Genomic DNA, 20,009 nt, shown 5'->3' with positions numbered 1-20,009 from the left:
ATCCCTTTCACACTGTTGGTGGATCCCTTTCACACGATTGGTGGATCCCTTTCACACTATTGGTGGATCCCTTTCACACTATTGGTGGATCCCTTTCACACTATTGGTGGATCCCTTTCACACTTTTGGTGGATCCCTTTCACACTATTGGTGGATCCCTTTCACGCTATTGGTGGATCCCTTTCACACTATTGGTGGATCCCTTTCACACTATTGGTGGATCCTTTTCACACTATTGGTGGATCCTTTTCACACAATTGGTGGATCCCTTTAATACTATTGGTGGATCCCATTCACACTATTGGTGGATCCTTTTCACACAATTGGTGGATCCCTTTAACACTATTGGTGGATCCCTTTCACACTATTGGTGGATCCCTTTAACACTATTGGTGGATCCCTTTCACACTATTGGTGGATCCTTTTCACACAATTGGTGGATCCCTTTAATACTATTGGTGGATCCCTTTCACACTATTGGTGGATCCCTTTCACACTATTGGTGGATCCCTTTCACACTTTTGGTGGATCCCTTTCACACTATTAGTGGATCCCTTTCACGCTATTGGTGGATCCCTTTAACACTATTGGTGGATCCCTTTAACACTATTGGTGGATCCCTTTCACACTATTGGTGGATCCTTTTCACACAATTGGTGGATCCCTTTAACACTATTGGTGGATCCCTTTCACACTATTGGTGGATCCCGTTTACACTATTGGTGGATCCTTTTCACACGATTGGTGGACCTCCTGTTTTCAGACACATGGAATGTGATAGTGTGAATAGTGAATAGTGTGAAAACACTATTGGTCGATCCCTTTCACGCTATTGGTGGATCCCTTTTACACTATTCATAGATCCCTTTAATACTATTGGTGGATCCCTTTCACACTGTTGGTGGATCCCTTTCACACTATTCATAGATCCCTTTCACACTATTGGTGGATCCTTTTCACACTGTTGGTGGATCCCTTTCACACTATTCATAGATCCCTTTCACACTATTGGTGGATCCCTTTCACACTATTGGTGGATCCCTTTCACACTTTTGGTGGATCCCTTTCACACTATTAGTGGATCCCTTTCACACTATTGGTGGATCCCTTTCACACTGTTGGTGGATCCCTTTCACACTATTGGTGGATCCCTTTCACACTGTTGGTGGATCCCTTTCACACTGTTGGTGGATCCCTTTCACACTATTGGTGGATCCCTTTCACACTATTGGTGGATCCCTTTCACACTATTGGTGGATCCCTTTCACACTGTTGGTGGATCCCTTTCACACTGTTGGTGGATCCCTTTCACACTGTTGGTGGATCCCTTTCACACTGTTGGTGGATCCCTTTCACACTATTGGTGGATCCCTTTCACACTATTGGTGGATCCCTTTCACACTATTGGTGGATCCCTTTCACACTGTTGGTGGATCCCTTTCACACTGTTGGTGGATCCCTTTCACACTATTGGTGGATCCCTTTCACACTATTGGTGGATCCCTTTCACACTGTTGGTGGATCCTTTTCACACTATTGGTGGATCCTTTTCACACAATTGGTGGATCCCTTTAATACTATTGGTGGATCCCATTCACACTATTGGTGGATCCTTTTCACACAATTGGTGGATCCCTTTAACACTATTGGTGGATCCCTTTCACACTATTGGTGGATCCCTTTAACACTATTGGTGGATCCCTTTCACACTATTGGTGGATCCTTTTCACACAATTGGTGGATCCCTTTAATACTATTGGTGGATCCCTTTCACACTATTGGTGGATCCCTTTCACACTATTGGTGGATCCCTTTAACACTATTGGTGGATCCCTTTCACACTATTGGTGGATCCCTTTCACACTATTGGTGGATCCCTTTCACACTATTGGTGGATCCCTTTCACACTATTGGTGGATCCCTTTCACACTATTGGTGGATCCTTTTCACACAATTGGTGGATCCCTTTAATACTATTGGTGGATCCCTTTCACACTATTGGTGGATCCCGTTTACACTATTGGTGGATCCTTTTCACACGATTGGTGGACCTCCTGTTTTCAGGCACATGGAATGTGATAGTGTGAATAGTGTGAATAGTGAATAGTGTGAAAACACTATTGGTCGATCCCTTTCACGCTATTGGTGGATCCCTTTTACACTATTCATAGATCCCTTTAATACTATTGGTGGATCCCTTTCACACTGTTGGTGGATCCCTTTCACACTGTTGGTGGATCCCTTTCACACTGTTGGTGGATCCCTTTCACACTATTGGTGGATCCCTTTCACACTATTGGTGGATCCCTTTCACACTATTGGTGGATCCCTTTCACACTATTGGTGGATCCCTTTCACACTATTGGTGGATCCCTTTCACACTATTGGTGGATCCCTTTAATACTATTGGTGGATCCCTTTCACACTGTTGGTGGATCCCTTTCACACTATTGGTGGATCCCTTTCACACTGTTGGTGGATCCCTTTCACACTGTTGGTGGATCCCTTTCACACTATTGGTGGATCCCTTTCACACTATTGGTGGATCCCTTTCACACTATTGGTGGATCCCTTTCACACTATTGGTGGATCCCTTTCACACTGTTGGTGGATCCCTTTCACACTGTTGGTGGATCCCTTTCACACTGTTGGTGGATCCCTTTCACACTATTGGTGGATCCCTTTCACACTATTGGTGGATCCCTTTCACACTATTGGTGGATCCCTTTCACACTGTTGGTGGATCCCTTTCACACTGTTGGTGGATCCCTTTCACACTATTGGTGGATCCCTTTCACACTATTGGTGGATCCCTTTCACACTGTTGGTGGATCCTTTTCACACTATTGGTGGATCCTTTTCACACAATTGGTGGATCCCTTTAATACTATTGGTGGATCCCATTCACACTATTGGTGGATCCTTTTCACACAATTGGTGGATCCCTTTAACACTATTGGTGGATCCCTTTCACACTATTGGTGGATCCCTTTAACACTATTGGTGGATCCCTTTCACACTATTGGTGGATCCTTTTCACACAATTGGTGGATCCCTTTAATACTATTGGTGGATCCCTTTCACACTATTGGTGGATCCCTTTCACACTATTGGTGGATCCCTTTCACACTATTGGTGGATCCCTTTCACACTATTGGTGGATCCCTTTCACACTTTTGGTGGATCCCTTTCACACTATTGGTGGATCCCTTTCACACTATTGGTGGATCCCTTTCACACTATTGGTGGATCCCTTTCACACTATTGGTGGATCCCTTTAATACTATTGGTGGATCCCTTTCACACTATTGGTGGATCCCGTTTACACTATTGGTGGATCCTTTTCACACGATTGGTGGACCTCCTGTTTTCAGACACATGGAATGTGATAGTGTGAATAGTGTGAATAGTGAATAGTGTGAAAACACTATTGGTCGATCCCTTTCACGCTATTGGTGGATCCCTTTTACACTATTCATAGATCCCTTTAATACTATTGGTGGATCCCTTTCACACTGTTGGTGGATCCCTTTCACACTATTCATAGATCCCTTTCACACGATTGGTGGATCCCTTTCACACAATTGGTGGATCCCTTTCATACTATTGGTGGATCCCTTTTACACTATTCATAGATCCCTTTAATACTATTGGTGGATCCCTTTCACACTGTTGGTGGATCCCTTTCACACTATTCATAGATCCCTTTCACACTATTGGTGGATCCCTTTCACACTATTGGTGGATCCCTTTCACACTATTGGTGGATCCCTTTCACACTATTGGTGGATCCCTTTCACACTATTGGTGGATCCCTTTCACACTATTGGTGGATCCCTTTCACACTATTGGTGGATCCCTTTCACACTATTGGTGGATCCCTTTCACACTATTGGTGGATCCCTTTCACACTGTTGGTGGATCCCTTTCACACTATTCATAGATCCCTTTCACACTGTTGGTGGATCCCTTTCACACTATTCATAGATCCCTTTCACACGATTGGTGGATCCCTTTCACACAATTGGTGGATCCCTTTCATACTATTGGTGGATCCCTTTTACACTATTCATAGATCCCTTTAATACTATTGGTGGATCCCTTTCACACTGTTGGTGGATCCCTTTCACACTATTGGTGGATCCCTTTCACACTATTGGTGGATCCCTTTCACACTATTGGTCGATCCCTTTCACGCTATTGGTGGATCCCTTTTACACTATTCATAGATCCCTTTAATACTATTGGTGGATCCCTTTCACGCTATTGGTGGATCCCTTTCACACTATTCATAGATCCCTTTCACACTATTGGTGGATCCTTTTCACACTGTTGTGCTAAATATTTTCCTTTCTAGCCGACGGATGATACATAACCTGGCCAGTAACCGTAGTAGCCTTAGTGTAGTGTAGACAGGGAAATGTGCCTGGCTGGACTGACTAACTAACTGTGGAGCATGCAGCGGGGAGGGGGAAGGAGAGGAGCGGGGAGAGAAGATGAGAGGAGAGGAGAGCAGGGAGGGGGAAGGAGAGGAGCGGGGAGAGAAGATGGGAGGAGAGGAGAGGAGAGCGGGAGAGAAGATGAGAGGAGAGGAGAGCGGGGAGGGGGAAGGAGAGCAGAGGGGAGAGCAGAGGGGAGGAGAGGAGAGGAGAGCAGGGAGGGGGAAGGAGAGCAGAGGGGAGAGCAGAGGAGAGGAGAATGAGAGGAGAGGGGATTGGCGGGGTGGGGAGGGGAGGGGAGAAGGGAGATCTGTGAGGCCTTGACAGGCAGGCTGTGCGGCCGTGCGTGACACATGAACTGTGCACGCTATGCTTCAGGGACAAACAGAAAACAACACAGTCCTATGCAAATGGTGCCGGTGGGCTGCAGCAGGAGCGATGGTTTAGAGAGTGTAATGGGCGAGGGATGGAGGGTGCCATATATATGTTGATACCAGTGGCATTGCTACTTTACCCTTCATACTATGGTGTTACTATGGTGTTACTATGGTGTTACTAAGGCTGTGAATAGGGCTGTTATTAGGGCTGTTACTAGGGCTGTAACTAGGGCTGTTATTAGGGCTGTTACTATGTCTGTTACTAGGCATGTTACTATGTCTGTTACTAGGGGTGTTACTAGGGGTGTTACTAGGGGTGTTATTAGACCTGTTACTATGACTAACTAGGACTGTTACTAGGCCTGTTACTAGGGATATTACTAGGGATGTTAATAGACCTGTTACTAGGGCTGTTACTTGGACTGTTACTAGGGCTGTTAATAGGGTTGTGACTAGGGCTGTTACTAGGAAATCAAATCAAAGGTATTTTGTCACGTGCGCCGATTACAACAGGTGTAGGTAGACCTTACGGTGAAATGCTTACTTACAGGCTCTAACCAACAGTGACATATATATATATTTTTTAAGGTATTAGGTGAACGATAGGTAAGTAAAGAAATAAAAACATCAGTGAAAAGACAGTGAAAGATATCAGTAGTGAGGCTATGTACAGTAGAGGCTATATACAGTAGAGGGGCTATGTACAGTAGAGGTTATATACAGTAGAGGGGCTATGTACAGTAGAGGTTATATACAGTAGAGGCTATATACAGTAGAGGTTATATACAGTAGAGGGGCTATGTACAGTAGAGGTTATATACAGTAGAGGTTATATACAGTAGAGGGGCTATGTACAGTAGAGGTTATATACAGTAGAGGCTATATACAGTAGAGGTTATATACAGTAGAGGGGCTATGTACAGTAGAGGTTATATACAGTAGAGGTTATATACAGTAGAGGGGCTATGTACAGTAGAGGTTATATACAGTAGAGGCTATGTACAGTAGAGGTTATATACAGTAGAGGGGCTATGTACAGTAGAGGTTATATACAGTAGAGGGGCTATGTACAGTAGAGGTTATATACAGTAGAGGGGCTATGTACAGTAGAGGTTATATACAGTAGAGGGGCTATGTACAGTAGAGGTTATATACAGTAGAGGGGCTATGTACAGTAGAGGTTATATACAGTAGAGGGGCTATGTACAGTAGAGGTTATATACAGTAGAGGGGCTATGTACAGTAGAGGTAGAGGAGGCTATGTACAGTAGAGGTTATATACAGTAGAGGGGCTATACAGTAGGGGCTAGTAGAGGTTATATACAGTAGAGGGGCTATGTACAGTAGAGGTTATATACAGTAGAGGGGCTATGTACAGTAGAGGTTATATACAGTAGAGGGGCTATGTACAGTAGAGGTTATATACAGTAGAGGGGCTATGTACAGTAGAGGTTATATACAGTAGAGGGGCAGTAGAGGGTTATATACAGTAGAGGGGCTATGTACAGTAGGGTTATATACAGTAGTAGCTATGTACAGTAGGGTTATATACAGTAGGGAGGCTATGTACAGTAGAGGTTATATACAGTAGAGGGGCTATGTACAGTAGAGGTTATATACAGTAGAGGGCTATGTACAGTAGAGGTTATATACAGTAGAGGGGGTACAGTAGAGGTTATATACAGTAGAGGGGCTATGTACAGTAGAGGTATATACAGTAGAGGGGCTATGTACAGTAGAGGTTATATACAGTTAGGGGCTATGTACAGTAGAGGTTATATACAGGGGCTATGTACAGTAGAGGTTATATACAGTAGAGGGGGCAGTAGAGGTTATATACAGTAGAGGGGCTATGTACAGTAGAGGTTATATACAGTAGAGGGGTTATATATACAGTACAGTAGAGGTTATATACAGTAGAGGGGCAGTAGAGGTTATATACAGTAGGGATGTACTATATACAGTAGAGGGGCAGTAGAGGTTATATACAGTAGAGGGGGAGGCTATATACAGTAGAGGGGCTATATACAGTAGGGGAGGTAGAGGTTATATACAGTAGAGGGGGGCAGTAGAGGTTATATACAGTAGGGGCTAGTACAGTAGAGGCTATATACAGTAGAGGGGGAGGAGGGCTATATACTATATACAGTAGAGGGGCTAGTACAGTAGAGGCTATATACAGTAGAGTAGAGGGGGCTATATACAGTAGAGGGGCTATATACAGTAGGAGGCTATATACAGTAGAGGGGCTATATACAGTACAGTGAGGCTATATACAGTAGAGAGGCTATATACAGTAGGAGGCTATATACAGTAGAGAGGCTATATACAGTAGGGGCTATATACGAGGCTATATACAGTAGAGAGGCTATATACAGTAGAGGCTATATACAGTAGAGAGGCCATATACAGTAGAGGCTATATACAGTAGCGAGGCTATATACAGTAGGAGGCTATATACGGTAATATACAGGGAGCTATATACGAGGCTATATACAGTAGAGAGGCTATATACAGTAGCTATATACAGTAGAGGCTATATACAGTAGAGAGGCTATATACAGTAGTGAGGCTATATACAGTAGAGGCTATATACAGTAGAGAGGCTATATACAGTAGAGAGGCTATATACAGAAGCGAGGCTATATACAGTAGCGAGGCTATATACAGTAGAGGCTATATACAGTAGAGGTTATATACAGTAGAGGCTATATACCGTAGGGAGGCTATATACAGTAGAGGCTATATACAGTAGTGAGGCTATATACAGTAGAGAGGCTATATACTTTAGGGAGGCTATATACAGTGGCGAGGCTATATACAGTAGGGAGGCTATAACAGTAGAGAGGCTATACACATTAGGGAGGCTATACACAGTAGAGAGGCTATAACAGTAGAGAGGCTACATACAGTAGAGAGGCTATATACAGTAGAGAGGCTATATACAGTAGAGAGGCTATAACAGTACAGAGGCTATATACAGTAGGGAGGCTATATACAGGCACCGGTTAGTCAGGCTGATTTGAGGTAGTATGTACATGTAGATATGGATAAAGTGACTGAAATAAAGGGTCTATAATCAGAAACGGTCCTACTGTAGAATTAGAGAGGGGTGAGAGGGTAATTACTCTACATGTATTTCTGATAAACCCCTAGAAACAGGATACTAATTCACACCATGTGACCAAGGCTTGGTCCTGTGTGCCAGCTAGCATCACATTTGTGACCTACTTTCAAACAGAACTGTGTTTTGGGGAAGTGTGTATGTGTGTGTGTGTGTGTGTGTGTGTGTGTGTGTGTGTGTGTGTGTGTGTGTGTGTGTGTGTGTGTGTGTGTGTGTGTGTGTGTGTGTGTGTGTGTGTGTGTGTGTGTGTGTGTGTGTGTGTGTGTGTGTGTGTGTGTGTGTGTGTGTGTGTGTGTGTGTGTGTGCGTGCGTGCGTGCGTGCGTGTGTGTGTGTGTGTTTCCCAGCAGCAGATTGTTACCCTGTAAACACAAACACACACGCACACACACTCCCTCCTCCCACAGCTGCAGTTCCTCAGGCGTGACAATTGAGTCTCTAATTACTGTAACCATGCTTCTGGCAGACAGGCAGTCTTAGGCTGACACACACGAACACCACACACACACTCTCACACACATACCACAACACACACACACACACCACACCACAGGAGCTTGGTGGTATCTTAATTGGTGGAGAACAGGCTCGTGGTAATATCTGGAGTGGAATCAGTGGAACGGGATCCAATACATCAAACACGTGTCTGATGCCGTTCCGGACATTATTATGAGCCGTCCTCCCCTCACCAGCCTCCACTGACACACGCGGCATCTCAGCTGAGACACGACGACGGACGTCTAAGTGTCTAAATGTTTCTCACCAGACAGATGCAAAAGAGGATGAGTCATACAGACACATAACAGAGATGTCTTTTTTTCCTGCCATGTGATGACTGTCTGCAGAGGCTTTTAAGCGTCTACCGGGCGAGTGGCATGTTCAAGCTAGAAGCTGATTTAATGCCCACTTAAGCTTTTGACAGATTCTCAATTAAGTTTTTATTTTTTATTAGAGTGCTGATTTGCTGTGCTAGCTCCTGATACTTGGCAATCATATTAATGTTCACAGTCTTGATTGGACCTTTTGTGTTGCACAGTCTTATATATATATATATATATATGTACACGTAGATGGCTAAATTTTCCAGGAGATAGGTTGGAGAAAGTTTGAGCAGAGGGAAGAGAAGATAGGATGGAAGAGGAGGATTATCCAACACCAATGAGGTAGTTCTAGGGAAGATGAGGTCAGGAAGCGGATTGCCTGCCTGGATGAGGTGGCGCCAGGGGCAGGGAGGGGTTCCTGAGGGTGAGCTGGTGGAAGTTCCGGCTGACTGAGGCTCCACGACTGGAGCAGGAGTCTCCTAAACTATGGCTCGTCAAGGCTCTGGCTGAGAGGGTGTACAGACCTTGGTGTGGTGGACTGTGTGCACTCTGGAGTTGTCTTCATCTGTTGGGGAGCTCTGGAGAGTAGTAGGATACTTCCGTGCTTCCGGCTGGGGTGACCTAGAGGGACTTCGGTCACGAAAGCAGCTGAGCCACCTCATAGTGGAAGTCCCAACGCCCCCATGGAAGTGGCGAATGCACTAGCCAGGGAGGCCTGAAGTAGAGTCTCTTAGGGGAGTAGATGGGCTGACTCTGAGAGGTCTGAAGTAGTCTGTTAGTGGAGTAGATGGACCGACTCTGAGAGGTCTGAAGTAGAGTCTGTTTGGGGAGTAGATGGGCCGAGTCTGAGAGGTCTGAAGTAGAGTCTGTTTGGGGAGCAGGTCTGAAGTAGAGTCTGTTTGGGGAGCAGGTCTGAAGTAGAGTCTGTTTGGGGAGCAGGTCTGAAGTAGAGTCTGTTTGGGGAGCAGGTCTGAAGTAGAGTCTGTTTGGGGAGCAGGTCTGAAGTAGAGTCTGTTTGGGGAGCAGGTCTGAAGTAGAGTCTGTTTGGGGAGCAGGTCTGAAGTAGAGTCTGTTTGGGGAGCAGGTCTAAAGTAGAGTCTGTTTGGGGAGCAGGTCTAAAGTAGAGTCTGTTTGGGGAGCAGGTCTGAAGTAGAGTCTGTTTGGGGAGCAGGTCTGAAGTAGAGTCTGTTTGGGGAGCAGGTCTGAAGTAGAGTCTGTTTGGGGAGCAGGTCTGAAGTAGAGTCTGTTTGGGGAGCAGGTCTGAAGTAGAGTCTGTTTGGGGAGCAGGTCTGAAGTAGAGTCTGTTTGGGGAGCAGGTCTGAAGTAGAATCTGTTTGGGGAGCAGGTCTAAAGTAGAGTCTGTTTGGGGAGCAGGTCTGAAGTAGAGTCTGTTTGGGGAGCAGGTCTGAAGTAGAGTCTGTTTGGGGAGCAGGTCTGAAGTAGAGTCTGTTTGGGGAGCAGGTCTGAAGTCGAATCTGTTTGGGGAGCAGGTCTGAAGTCTGGGAGTATCACCTATGGTGGGACTTCTGTGACAGGTCATAGAGCGTTAACGGTCAGGAGACGGTGCTCCCACGGCGGGGACTCAGGCCGGGAGGGCCTAGAGTACTCCCTCCTGATCTCGTCCTGCTCATGACGTAGGTCCTCCTATTCCCTCAGAAGCTTCCAACTGGTGAGGGTGTGGCCAACCCTTAATACTGAGGAGGCCTGGAGCAGGGCTGGTCGTCTGTATCCTGGGGCGTGGAAACAACTCCTCTTCAGGTTAATGCAACATCGTCTCTGTCGCTAGGTCAGAATCCAGCTCGAAGGACCATGTAAAAACAGCTAACTGGAAAACCAAAAACATATGCCATACTATGTTTCGTTTTTAAAGAGAAAACACAAATCTAAAATAAGGATAAGTTTCTCAGTTCAGTTCTGAGGGGGTCGGCTGTGAACGCCCTCACCCGCTAGTATTTAATGCCGATCAGGAGATGATTGTGGACTACAGGAAAAGGAGTACTGAGCCCCCATTCTCATTGACGGGTCTGTAGTGGAGCAGGTTGAGAGCTTCAACTTCCTTGGTGTCCACATCACCAACAAACTATCATGGTCCAAACACACTAAGACAGTCGTAAAGAGGGCATGACAAAGCCTATTCCCACTCGGGAGACTGAAAAGATTTGGCATGTACATCACTGGGGGCAAGCTTACTGCCATCCAGGACCTGTATACCAGGCGGTGTCAGAGGAAGGCCCAAAAAAATTGTCAACGACTCTAGCCACCCTAGTCATAGACTGTTCTCCCTGCTTCCCTACGGCAAGCGGTACCGGAGCGCCAAGTCTAGATCCAAGAGGAGAGGAGCCATAAACCTCCTAAACAGTTAATCAAAGGACTACCCACACCCTTATTTTACACTGCAGCTACTCTCTGTTATTATCTATATGCATAAGTCACTTTAATAAATCTACCTACATGTATATATCACTTCGATTACCTCGACTAACCGGTGCCCCCACACATTGACTCTGTACCGGTACCCCCTGTATATAACCTCCACATTGACTCTGTACTGGTACCCCCTGTATATAGCCCCCACACATTGACTCTGTACTGGTACCCCCTGTATATAACCTCCACATTGACTCTGTACCGGTACCCCCTGTATATAACCTCCACATTGACTCTGGACTGGTACCCCCTGTATATAACCTCCACATTGACTCTGGACTGGTACCCCTGTATATAACCTCCACATTGACTCTGTACTGGTACCCCTGTACCTCCACATTGACTCTGTACCCCCTGTATATAACCTCCACATTGACTCTGTACTGGTACCCCCTGTATATAACCTCCACATTGACTCTGTACCGGTACCCCCTGTATATAACCTCCACATTGACTCTGTACTGGTACCCCCTGTATATAACCTCCACATTGACTCTGTACCGGTACCCCCTGTATATAACCTCCACATTGACTCTGTACCGGTACCCCCTGTATATAACCTCCACATTGACTCTGTACTGGTACCCCATGTATATAACGTCCACATTGACTCTGTACCTATACCCCTGTATATAACCTCCACATTGACTCTGTACTGGTACCCCTGTATATAACCTCCACATTGACTCTGTACCGGTACCCCTGTATATAACCTCCACATTGACTCTGTACCTATACCCCTGTATATAACCTCCACATTGACTCTGTACCGGTACCCCTGTATATAACCTCCACATTGACTCTGTACCGGTACCCCCTGTATATAACCTCCACATTGACTCTGTACCGGTACCCCCTGTATATAACCTCCACATTGACTCTGTACCAGTATCACCTGTATATAACCTCCACATTGACTCTGTACCGGTACCCCCTGTATATAACCTCCACATTGACTCTGTACTGGTACCCCCTGTATATAACCTCCACATTGACTCTGTACCTATACCCCTGTATATAACCTCCACATTGACTCTGTACCGGTACCCCCTGTATATAACCTCCACATTGACTCTGTACTGGTACCCCCTGTATATAACCTCCACATTGACTCTGTACCGGTACCCCCTGTATATAACCTCCACATTGACTCTGTACCGGTACCCCCTGTATATAACCTCCACATTGACTCTGTACTGGTACCCCATGTATATAACCTCCACATTGACTCTGTACCTATACCCCCTGTATATAACCTCCACATTGACTCTGTACTGGTACCCCCTGTATATAACCTCCACATTGACTCTGTACCGGTACACCCTGTATATAACCTCCACATTGACTCTGTACCAGTACCCCCTGTATATAACCTCCACATTGACTCTGTACTGGTACCCCTGTATATAACCTCCACATTGACTCTGTACCGGTACCCCCTGTATATAACCTCCACATTGACTCTGTACCAGTACCCCCTGTATATAACCTCCACATTGACTCTGTACCGGTACCCCCTGTATATAACCTCCACATTGACTCTGTACCAGTACCCCCTGTATATAACCTCCACATTGACTCTGTACTGGTACCCCCTGTATATAACCTCCACATTGACTCTGTACCGGTACCCCCTGTATATAACCTCACTATTATTATTTTACTGCTGCTCTTTAATTATATGTTACTTTTATTTTTAATGTTTTACTTCTTAATACTTCTTAAAGCATTGTTGGTTAAGGGCTTGTGAGTAAACATTTCACTGTAACGTCTACACCTTGTTGTATTTCGGCGCATTGTGACAAATAAAATTAGATTTAACATTTTAATTGATTGTTAAGGTTCTGACTTGCTGCAGGCTGTCACACACACACACACACACACACACTCTCACTCTCACACACACACTCTCTCTCACACACACACACACACACACACACACACACACACACAGAGACACGCACACACACACACACACACACACACACACACACACACACACACACACACACACACACACACACACACACACACACACACACACACAGAGACACACACACACACACACACACACACACACAGACACAGACACACACACACACACACACAGAGACACACAGACACAGACAGACACACACACAAACACACACACACAGACACATCCTAGAAGAAGTCTTTGTGGTTCTATAAGGAAAGGACAATGCATGTACATATTAACAGCTGTAATGCAGCTATACAATTGGAACCTTAGACTACATAGCCTAGATAGCATATCACTGAACACACATAGTCACACAGCTACAGATAGGATGTCAATGTCTTGGTGGAGAGAGAGACTAATTACTGCTGCCAGTCACGGCTTGTGACCTTTTCTCTCCAGCCAGCTAGAGATCTTATCTAATAGGACATAAATCAAGTGTGTATGTGGAAGTACACCCAGGCCGTCTGGAATCATCTTCTACTGGTTTCCCTTTTCTTCCACGTAACACAGACTCGTAGAGTAGCATTAGCATGCACATAATGACAGCTACGAACATGCAATTATTTACAGTAGCTGGAAATTCTCTACTTAAACGATAGTATGCATTACCTAAACAGGTAAGCAATGCTAACCGCTGGCGAGTTACATATTTAACAAGATAACCAACGCTAGCAAGGTTTCAGTAGCATGGGGACCAATCATCAGAAACTATCCCCAACAATACAAGGCACAAACACTTCTAGAAGACAAACTGAAACCTTGGTCCCCAGCCAAACTTGGCATCCTGATTGGCCAAAGATGATAACCACTCTGAGCTACAGTGGGAGGGGCCAGAGTCCACTTGTCCACATGTCCATGAAACCTGGCAGTGATTGAAGAGCTGAGAAGGGGATAAATCACCCTAACGGGACTGTGGAGAGAGGAAATGCACAGGCATGGCCTTTTTTTACACATTGTGTTCCTTGTTCGTTGTCCTCGTCGTTATGTAGAAGAGTTTGAAAAGATAAGACTCTGGTTACAATGAGCTAAACTGTGTTGTTACCAACGACCTGCTTCTCTAACAACGACCTGTTTCTCTAACAACGACCTGTTTCTCTGACAGTGACCTGTTTCTCTGACAATGGCATGTTTCTCTGACAACGACCTGTTTCTCTAACAACGACCTGTTTCTCTGACAGTGACCTGTTTCTCTAACAACGACCTGTTTCTCTAACAACGACCTGTTTCTCTAACAACGACCTGTTTCTCTAACAGTGACCTGTTTCTCTAACAACGACCTGTTTCTCTAACAACGACCTGTTTCTCTGACAACGACCTGTTTCTCTAACAACGACCTGTTTCTCTGACAACGACCTGTTTCTCTAACAACGACCTGTTTCTCTAACAACGACCTGTTTCTCTGACAGTGACCTGTTTCTCTAACAACGACCTGTTTCTCTAACAACGACCTGTTTCTCTAACAACGACCTGTTTCTCTAACAACGACCTGTTTCTCTGACAGTGACCTGTTTCTCTAACAACGACCTGTTTCTCTAACAACGACCTGTTTCTCTGACAACGACCTGTTTCTCTAACAACGACCTGTTTCTCTGACAGTGACCTGTTTCTCTAACAACGACCTGTTTCTCTGACAGTGACCTGTTTCTCTGACAACGACCTGTTTCTCTGACAGTGACCTGTTTCTCTAACAACGACCTGTTTCTCTAACAACGACCTGTTTCTCTGACAGTGACCTGTTTCTCTAACAACGACCTGTTTCTCTAACAACGACCTGTTTCTCTAACAACGACCTGTTTCTCTAACAGTGACCTGTTTCTCTAACAACGACCTGTTTCTCTGACAGTGACCTGTTTCTCTAACAACAACCTGTTTCTCTAACAATGACCTGTTTCTCTGACAGTGACCTGTTTCTCTAACAATGACCTGTTTCTCTAACAACGACCTGTTTCTCTAACAACGACCTGTTTCTCTAACAACGACCTGTTTCTCTAACAGTGACCTGTTTCTCTAACAACGACCTGTTTCTCTGACAGTGACCTGTTTCTCTAACAACGACCTGTTTCTCTGACAGTGACCTGTTTCTCTAACAACGACCTGTTTCTCTGACAACACCTGTTTCTCTGACAGTGACCTGTTTCTCTAACAACAACCTGTTTCTCTGACAGTGACCTGTTTCTGTAACAACGACCTGTTTCTCTAACAACGACCTGTTTCTCTGACAACGACCTGTTTCTCTGACAGTGACCTGTTTCTCTGACAACGACCTGTTTCTCTAACAACGACCTGTTTCTCTGACAATGACCTGTTTCTCTGACAACGACCTGTTTCTCTGACAACGACCTGTTTCTCTAACAGTGACCTGTTTCTCTGACAACAACCTGTTTCTCTAACAACGACCTGTTTCTCTAACAACGACCTGTTTCTCTAACAACGACCTGTTTCTCTAACAGTGACCTGTTTCTCTAACAACGACCTGTTTCTCTAACAACGACCTGTTTCTCTGACAACGACCTGTTTCTCTAACAACCTGTGATACATTTCCGTTTTGGAAAATTAGACAATTGTTAAGTTTTCTGGGATAACTCAAAAGAAAAATCAATAATCAATAATCACTATAATCAATAATAACAAAGTGTTGTACTCTCTGTGTTTTCCTACAGAGAGCTGTGAGGAGAGAGAGAACCTCTCCCTTCACCCTGAGAGTCTGTCTGTCTGTCTGTCTGCAGAGCATCTTTCATGCGTCTCCTTGTGTCTCAGTCTCACATCAACATGAACTGTGAACAGGACTTTGGGGAGGGGGGAATGAACGTCACCCTTACGCTACGGCTCCTCATGCACGGAAAGGTAGGTCTGTCTGCTTGCCTTAGATGATGACACACACGTGGCCAGGGGTGGACTTGGTCTAGTCATCTAGTGGTCTAGTGGTCTAGTGGCTGTCTGGGGTGATCTAGTGGTTTAATGGTCTAGTGACTGTCTGGAGTGATCTAGTTTTCTAGTGGTCTAGTGGTCTAGTCATCTAGTGGTCTAGTGGTCTAGTGGCTGTCTGGAGTGATCTAGTGGTCTAGTGGTCTAGTGGTCTGGTGGTCTAGTGGCTGTCTGGAGTGATCTAGTGGTCTAGTGGTCTAGTGGTCTGGTGGTCTAGTGGTCTGGTGGTCTGGTGGTCTGGTGGTCTAGTGGTCTAGTCATCTAGTGGTCTAGTGGTCTGGTGGTCTGGTGGTCTGGTGGTCTAGTGGTCTAGTCATCTAGTGGTCTAGTCATCTAGTGGTCTAGTGGTCTAGTGGCTGTCTGGGGTGGTCTTGTGGCTGTCTATGGGGATCTAGTGACAGTGGTCTAGTTGTCTAGTGGCTGTCTGGGGTGGTCTAGTGGTCTAGTGGCTGTCTGGGGTGGTCTAGTGGCTGTCTATGGGGGTCTAGTGACAGTGGTCTAGTTGTCTAGTGGTCCTATTATTATTATTATTATTATTATTATTATTATATAGTGGTCTAGTGGCTGTCTGTGGGTGTCTAGTGGTCTAGTGGCTGCCTGGGGTGGTCTAGTGGCTGTCTAGGGGTGTCTAGTGGTCTAGTGGTCTAGTGGCTGTCTGGGAGTGTCTAGTGGTCTAGTGGTCTAGTGGCTGTCTGGGGGTGTCTAGTGGTCTAGTGGCTGTCTGTGGGTGTCTAGTGGTCTAGTGGCTGCCTGGGGTGGTCTAGTGGCTGTCTAGGGGGGTCTAGTGACTGTCTGGGGTTGTCTAGTGTTCTAGTGGTCTAGTGGCTGTCTGGGGTGGTATAGTAGTCTAGAGGCTGTCTAGGGGGGGTCTAGTGACTGTCTTAGGTGGTATGGTGGTGTAGTGGCATAGTGGTCTACCACCCCAGAGAGAAACTTGACCACTAGATGACTCCTGACAGGATTAAATCAATATAGTGACATTTTCCTTTCTTTCCTTTTGCAGGAAGTTGGCAGCATCATCGGAAAGGTGAGACGCAGCCTGTCTCAACCTTTCTCTCTGTCTCTCTTTGTCTCTCTCTGTCTCTCTTTGTCTCTCTCTCTGTCTCTCTTTGTCTCTCTCTGTCTCTCTTTGTCTCTCTTTGTCTCTCTCTCTGTCTCTCTTTGTCTCTCTCTCTGTCTCTCTTTGTCTCTCTCTGTCTCTCTTTGTCTCTCTCTGTCTGTATATCTGTCTGTTTCTCTCTGTCTCTCAACCTTTCTCTCTGTCTCTCTTTGTCTCTCTCTGTCTCTCTCTGTTTCTCTCTGTCTCTCTTTGTCTCTATCTCTCTCTCTCTGTCTCTCTTTGTCTCTCTCTGTCTCTCTCTGTCTCTCTCTGTCTCTCTTTGTCTCTCTCTCTGTCTCTCTTTGTCTCTCTCTCTCTGTCTCTCTCTCTTTGTCTCTCTCTGTCTCTCTTTGTCTCTCTCTGTCTGTATATCTGTCTGTTTCTCTCTGTCTCTCTTTGTCTCTCTCTCTGTCTCTCTGTCTCTTTGTCTCTCTCTGTCTCTCTTTGTCTCTCTCTGTCTCTCTTTGTCTCTCTCTCTGTCTCTCTCTCTGTCTCTCTTTGTCTCTCTCTGTCTCTCTTCTGTCTCTCTCTCTCTCTGTCTCTCTCTGTCTCTCTCTCTTTGTCTCTCTCTCTGTCTCTCTCTATCTCTCTCTGTCTCTCTTTGTCTCTCTCTCTGTCTCTCTCTCTGTCTCTCTCTCTGTCTCTCTTTGTCTCTCTCTCTGTCTCTCTCTCTGTCTCTCTTTGTCTCTCTCTCTGTCTCTCTCTGTCTCTCTCTCTGTCTCTCTCTCTGTCTCTCTCTCTGTCTCTCTTTGTCTCTCTCTGTCTCTCTCTCTGTCTCTCTTTGTCTCTCTCTGTCTCTCTTTGTCTCTCTCTGTCTCTCTTTGTCTCTCTCTGTCTCTCTTTGTCTCTCTCTGTCTCTCTTTGTCTCTCTCTGTCTCTCTTTGTCTCTCTCTGTCTCTCTTTGTCTCTCTCTGTCTCTCTCTGTCTGTATATCTGTCTGTTTCTCTCTGTCTCTCAACCTTTCTCTCTGTCTCTCTCTGTCTCTCTCTGTCTCTCTTTGTCTCTCTCTGTCTCTCTCTGTCTCTCTGTTTCTCTCTGTCTCTCTTTGTCTCTCTCTGTCTCTCTCTGTCTGTATCTCTCTGTATCTCTCTGTCTCTCTCTGTCTCTGTATCTCTCTGTCTGTCTCTCTCTATCTGTTTCTCTCTGTCTCTCTGTCTCTCTTTGTCTCTCTCTGTCTCCCTCTGTCTCTCTCTGTATCTCTCTGTCTCTTTCTCTCTGTCTCTCTCTGTCTCTCTTTGTCTCTCTCTGTCTCTCTCTGTCTCTCTCTGTCTGTTTCTCTCTCTCTGTCTGTTTCTCTCTGTCTCTCTCTGTCTCTCTTTGTCTCTCTCTGTCTCTCTCTGTCTCTCTCTGTATCTCTCTGTCTGTTTCTCTCTGTCTCTCTCTGTCTGTATCTGTCTCTCTTTGTCTCTCTCTGTCTCTCTCTGTCTGTTTCTCTCTGTCTCTCTCTGTCTCTCTCTGTCTCTCTCTGTCTCTCTCTGTCTGTATCTGTATCTCTCTGTCTGTTTCTCTCTGTATCTCTCTGTCTCTCTCTGTCTGTATCTGTATCTCTCTGTCTGTTTCTCTCTGTATCTCTCTGTCTCTCTCTGTATCTCTCTGTCTGTTTCTCTCTGTTGCTCTCTGTATCTCTCTGTCTGTTTCTCTCTGTATCTCTCTGTATCTCTCTGTCTGTATCTCTCTGTCTCTCTCTGTCTGTTTCTGTCTGTATCTCTCTGTCTCTGTTTCTCTCTGTCTCTCTCTGTCTGTTTCTCTCTGTCTCTCTCTGTTTCTCTCTGTCTCTCTCTGTTTCTCTCTGTTGCTCTGTCTCTCTCTGTCTCTCTGTCTCTCACCCCTCCAATTCTCTGTCTGTCTGTCTGTCTCTCACCCCTCCAATTCTCTCTCTGTTTCTCTCTGTCTCTCATCCTCTCTCTCTCTCTCTCTCTCTCTCTCTCTCTCTCTCTCTCTCTCTCTCTCTCTATCTCTCTCTCTCTCTCTCTCTCTCTCTCTCTCTCTCTCTCTCTCTCTCTCTCTCTCTCTCTCTCATCCTCTCCCTCATCTCTCTCTCTCTCTCTTCCCCTCTCCCTCTCATTTCTCTCTCTCCCCCCCTATGTCATCATCCCTGTGGTCTGTGAATCAGTTGGCACAATCGTGTAGACCAGAGCCTCAATATTGATTATCCAAATATAAGGCTCTGGTGTAGACTGACTAGACATACAGAGTTCCTGGGTGAGGTTGTTGTTTCCATCAGGTCATATTCAGTAGCATCTCCACTTTCTTAACATAGTATCATTTTAAATACATTTGAGGAGGAATTATATTATATTAGTATGATGTCTGGCTCCTGCGTCAACATCAAGCTGTACTTGTAATCTAGATACTAGAGACTCCAGTGATCATGAGGAGCCACGAAGAAAAGGTACAGTACTCTGTTATTAACTGACAGACAAACGCCTTCAGGCTTGATCTTCTGTGTGGTCCTGAACAGTGAGAACAACGTTAAAGGTTGATGACTGCACACTACACTCAACCCTGTGGCGTACTCACAGGCATACACTCAACCCTGTGGCGTACTCACAGGCATACACTCAACCCTGTGGCGTACTCACAGGCATACACTCAACCCTGTGGTGTACTCACAGGCATACACTCAACCCTGTGGCGTACTCACAGGCATACACTCAACCCTGTGGTGTACTCACAGGCATACACTCAACCCTGTGGCGTAATCACAGACATACACTCAACCCTGTGGTGTACTCACAGGCATACACTCAACCCTGTGGCGTAATCACAGACATACACTCAACCCTGTGGCGTACTCACAGGCATACACTCAACCCTG

At 45.6% G+C, this 20,009-nt stretch overlaps 2 protein-coding genes across 11 annotated transcripts in view; one reads left to right on the top strand and one right to left on the bottom strand.

The window, feature by feature from the left end:
- Positions 1 to 20,009, top strand: part of pcbp4 (poly(rC) binding protein 4) — a 189,876-nt gene that overhangs the window by 105,258 nt on the left and 64,609 nt on the right. For both annotated transcript variants that reach the window (XM_052474143.1, XM_052474144.1), the window contains exons 2-3: positions 15,828 to 16,011; positions 17,096 to 17,119. In XM_052474143.1, coding sequence (XP_052330103.1) covers positions 15,904 to 16,011; positions 17,096 to 17,119 — 132 coding nt within the window. In that variant the 5' untranslated portion in view covers positions 15,828 to 15,903. The remainder of the gene's footprint in view (positions 1 to 15,827; positions 16,012 to 17,095; positions 17,120 to 20,009) is intronic.
- LOC127910413 (loricrin-like) lies at positions 10,873 to 12,813 on the bottom strand. Of its 9 annotated transcripts, XM_052474145.1 has the most exons (5): positions 12,443 to 12,790; positions 12,234 to 12,364; positions 12,132 to 12,189; positions 11,552 to 11,746; positions 10,873 to 11,408 (listed from the first exon to the last, which is right to left on the bottom strand). In XM_052474145.1, the coding sequence occupies exons 1-5, from the start codon at positions 12,759 to 12,761 to the stop codon at positions 11,203 to 11,205; spliced, it is 909 nt and encodes a 302-aa protein (XP_052330105.1). In that variant the 5' UTR covers positions 12,762 to 12,790; the 3' UTR covers positions 10,873 to 11,202. The 9 variants fall into 9 exon arrangements, 1 of the variants encoding a protein (XP_052330105.1); XR_008074767.1 differs by lacking the exon at positions 12,132 to 12,189 and having other exon boundaries at positions 11,217 to 11,408; positions 11,591 to 11,746; positions 12,248 to 12,364; XR_008074770.1 differs by lacking the exon at positions 10,873 to 11,408 and having other exon boundaries at positions 11,526 to 11,746; positions 12,754 to 12,813.

This window comes from Oncorhynchus keta, chromosome 21, assembly GCF_023373465.1.
Source record: "Oncorhynchus keta strain PuntledgeMale-10-30-2019 chromosome 21, Oket_V2, whole genome shotgun sequence".
Classification (NCBI taxonomy): domain Eukaryota; kingdom Metazoa; phylum Chordata; class Actinopteri; order Salmoniformes; family Salmonidae; genus Oncorhynchus; species Oncorhynchus keta.
This window is presented reverse-complemented; position numbering and strand designations above follow the sequence as displayed.

Excerpts from the sequence above, each read along its gene's own strand:
- LOC127910413 (XM_052474145.1), bottom strand. The coding sequence starts at position 12,761 with ATGTGGAGGTTATATACAGGGGGTACTGGTACAGAGTCAATGTGGAGG. Across the intron at positions 12,190-12,233 it reads GTGGAGGTTATATACAGGGG|GTACAGAGTCAATGTGGAGG; the intron begins GTACCGGTACAG and ends ACAGGGGTATAG. Across the intron at positions 11,409-11,551 it reads AGTACAGAGTCAATGTGGAG|GTTATATACAGGGGGTACCG; the intron begins GTTATATACAGG and ends GTCAATGTGGAG.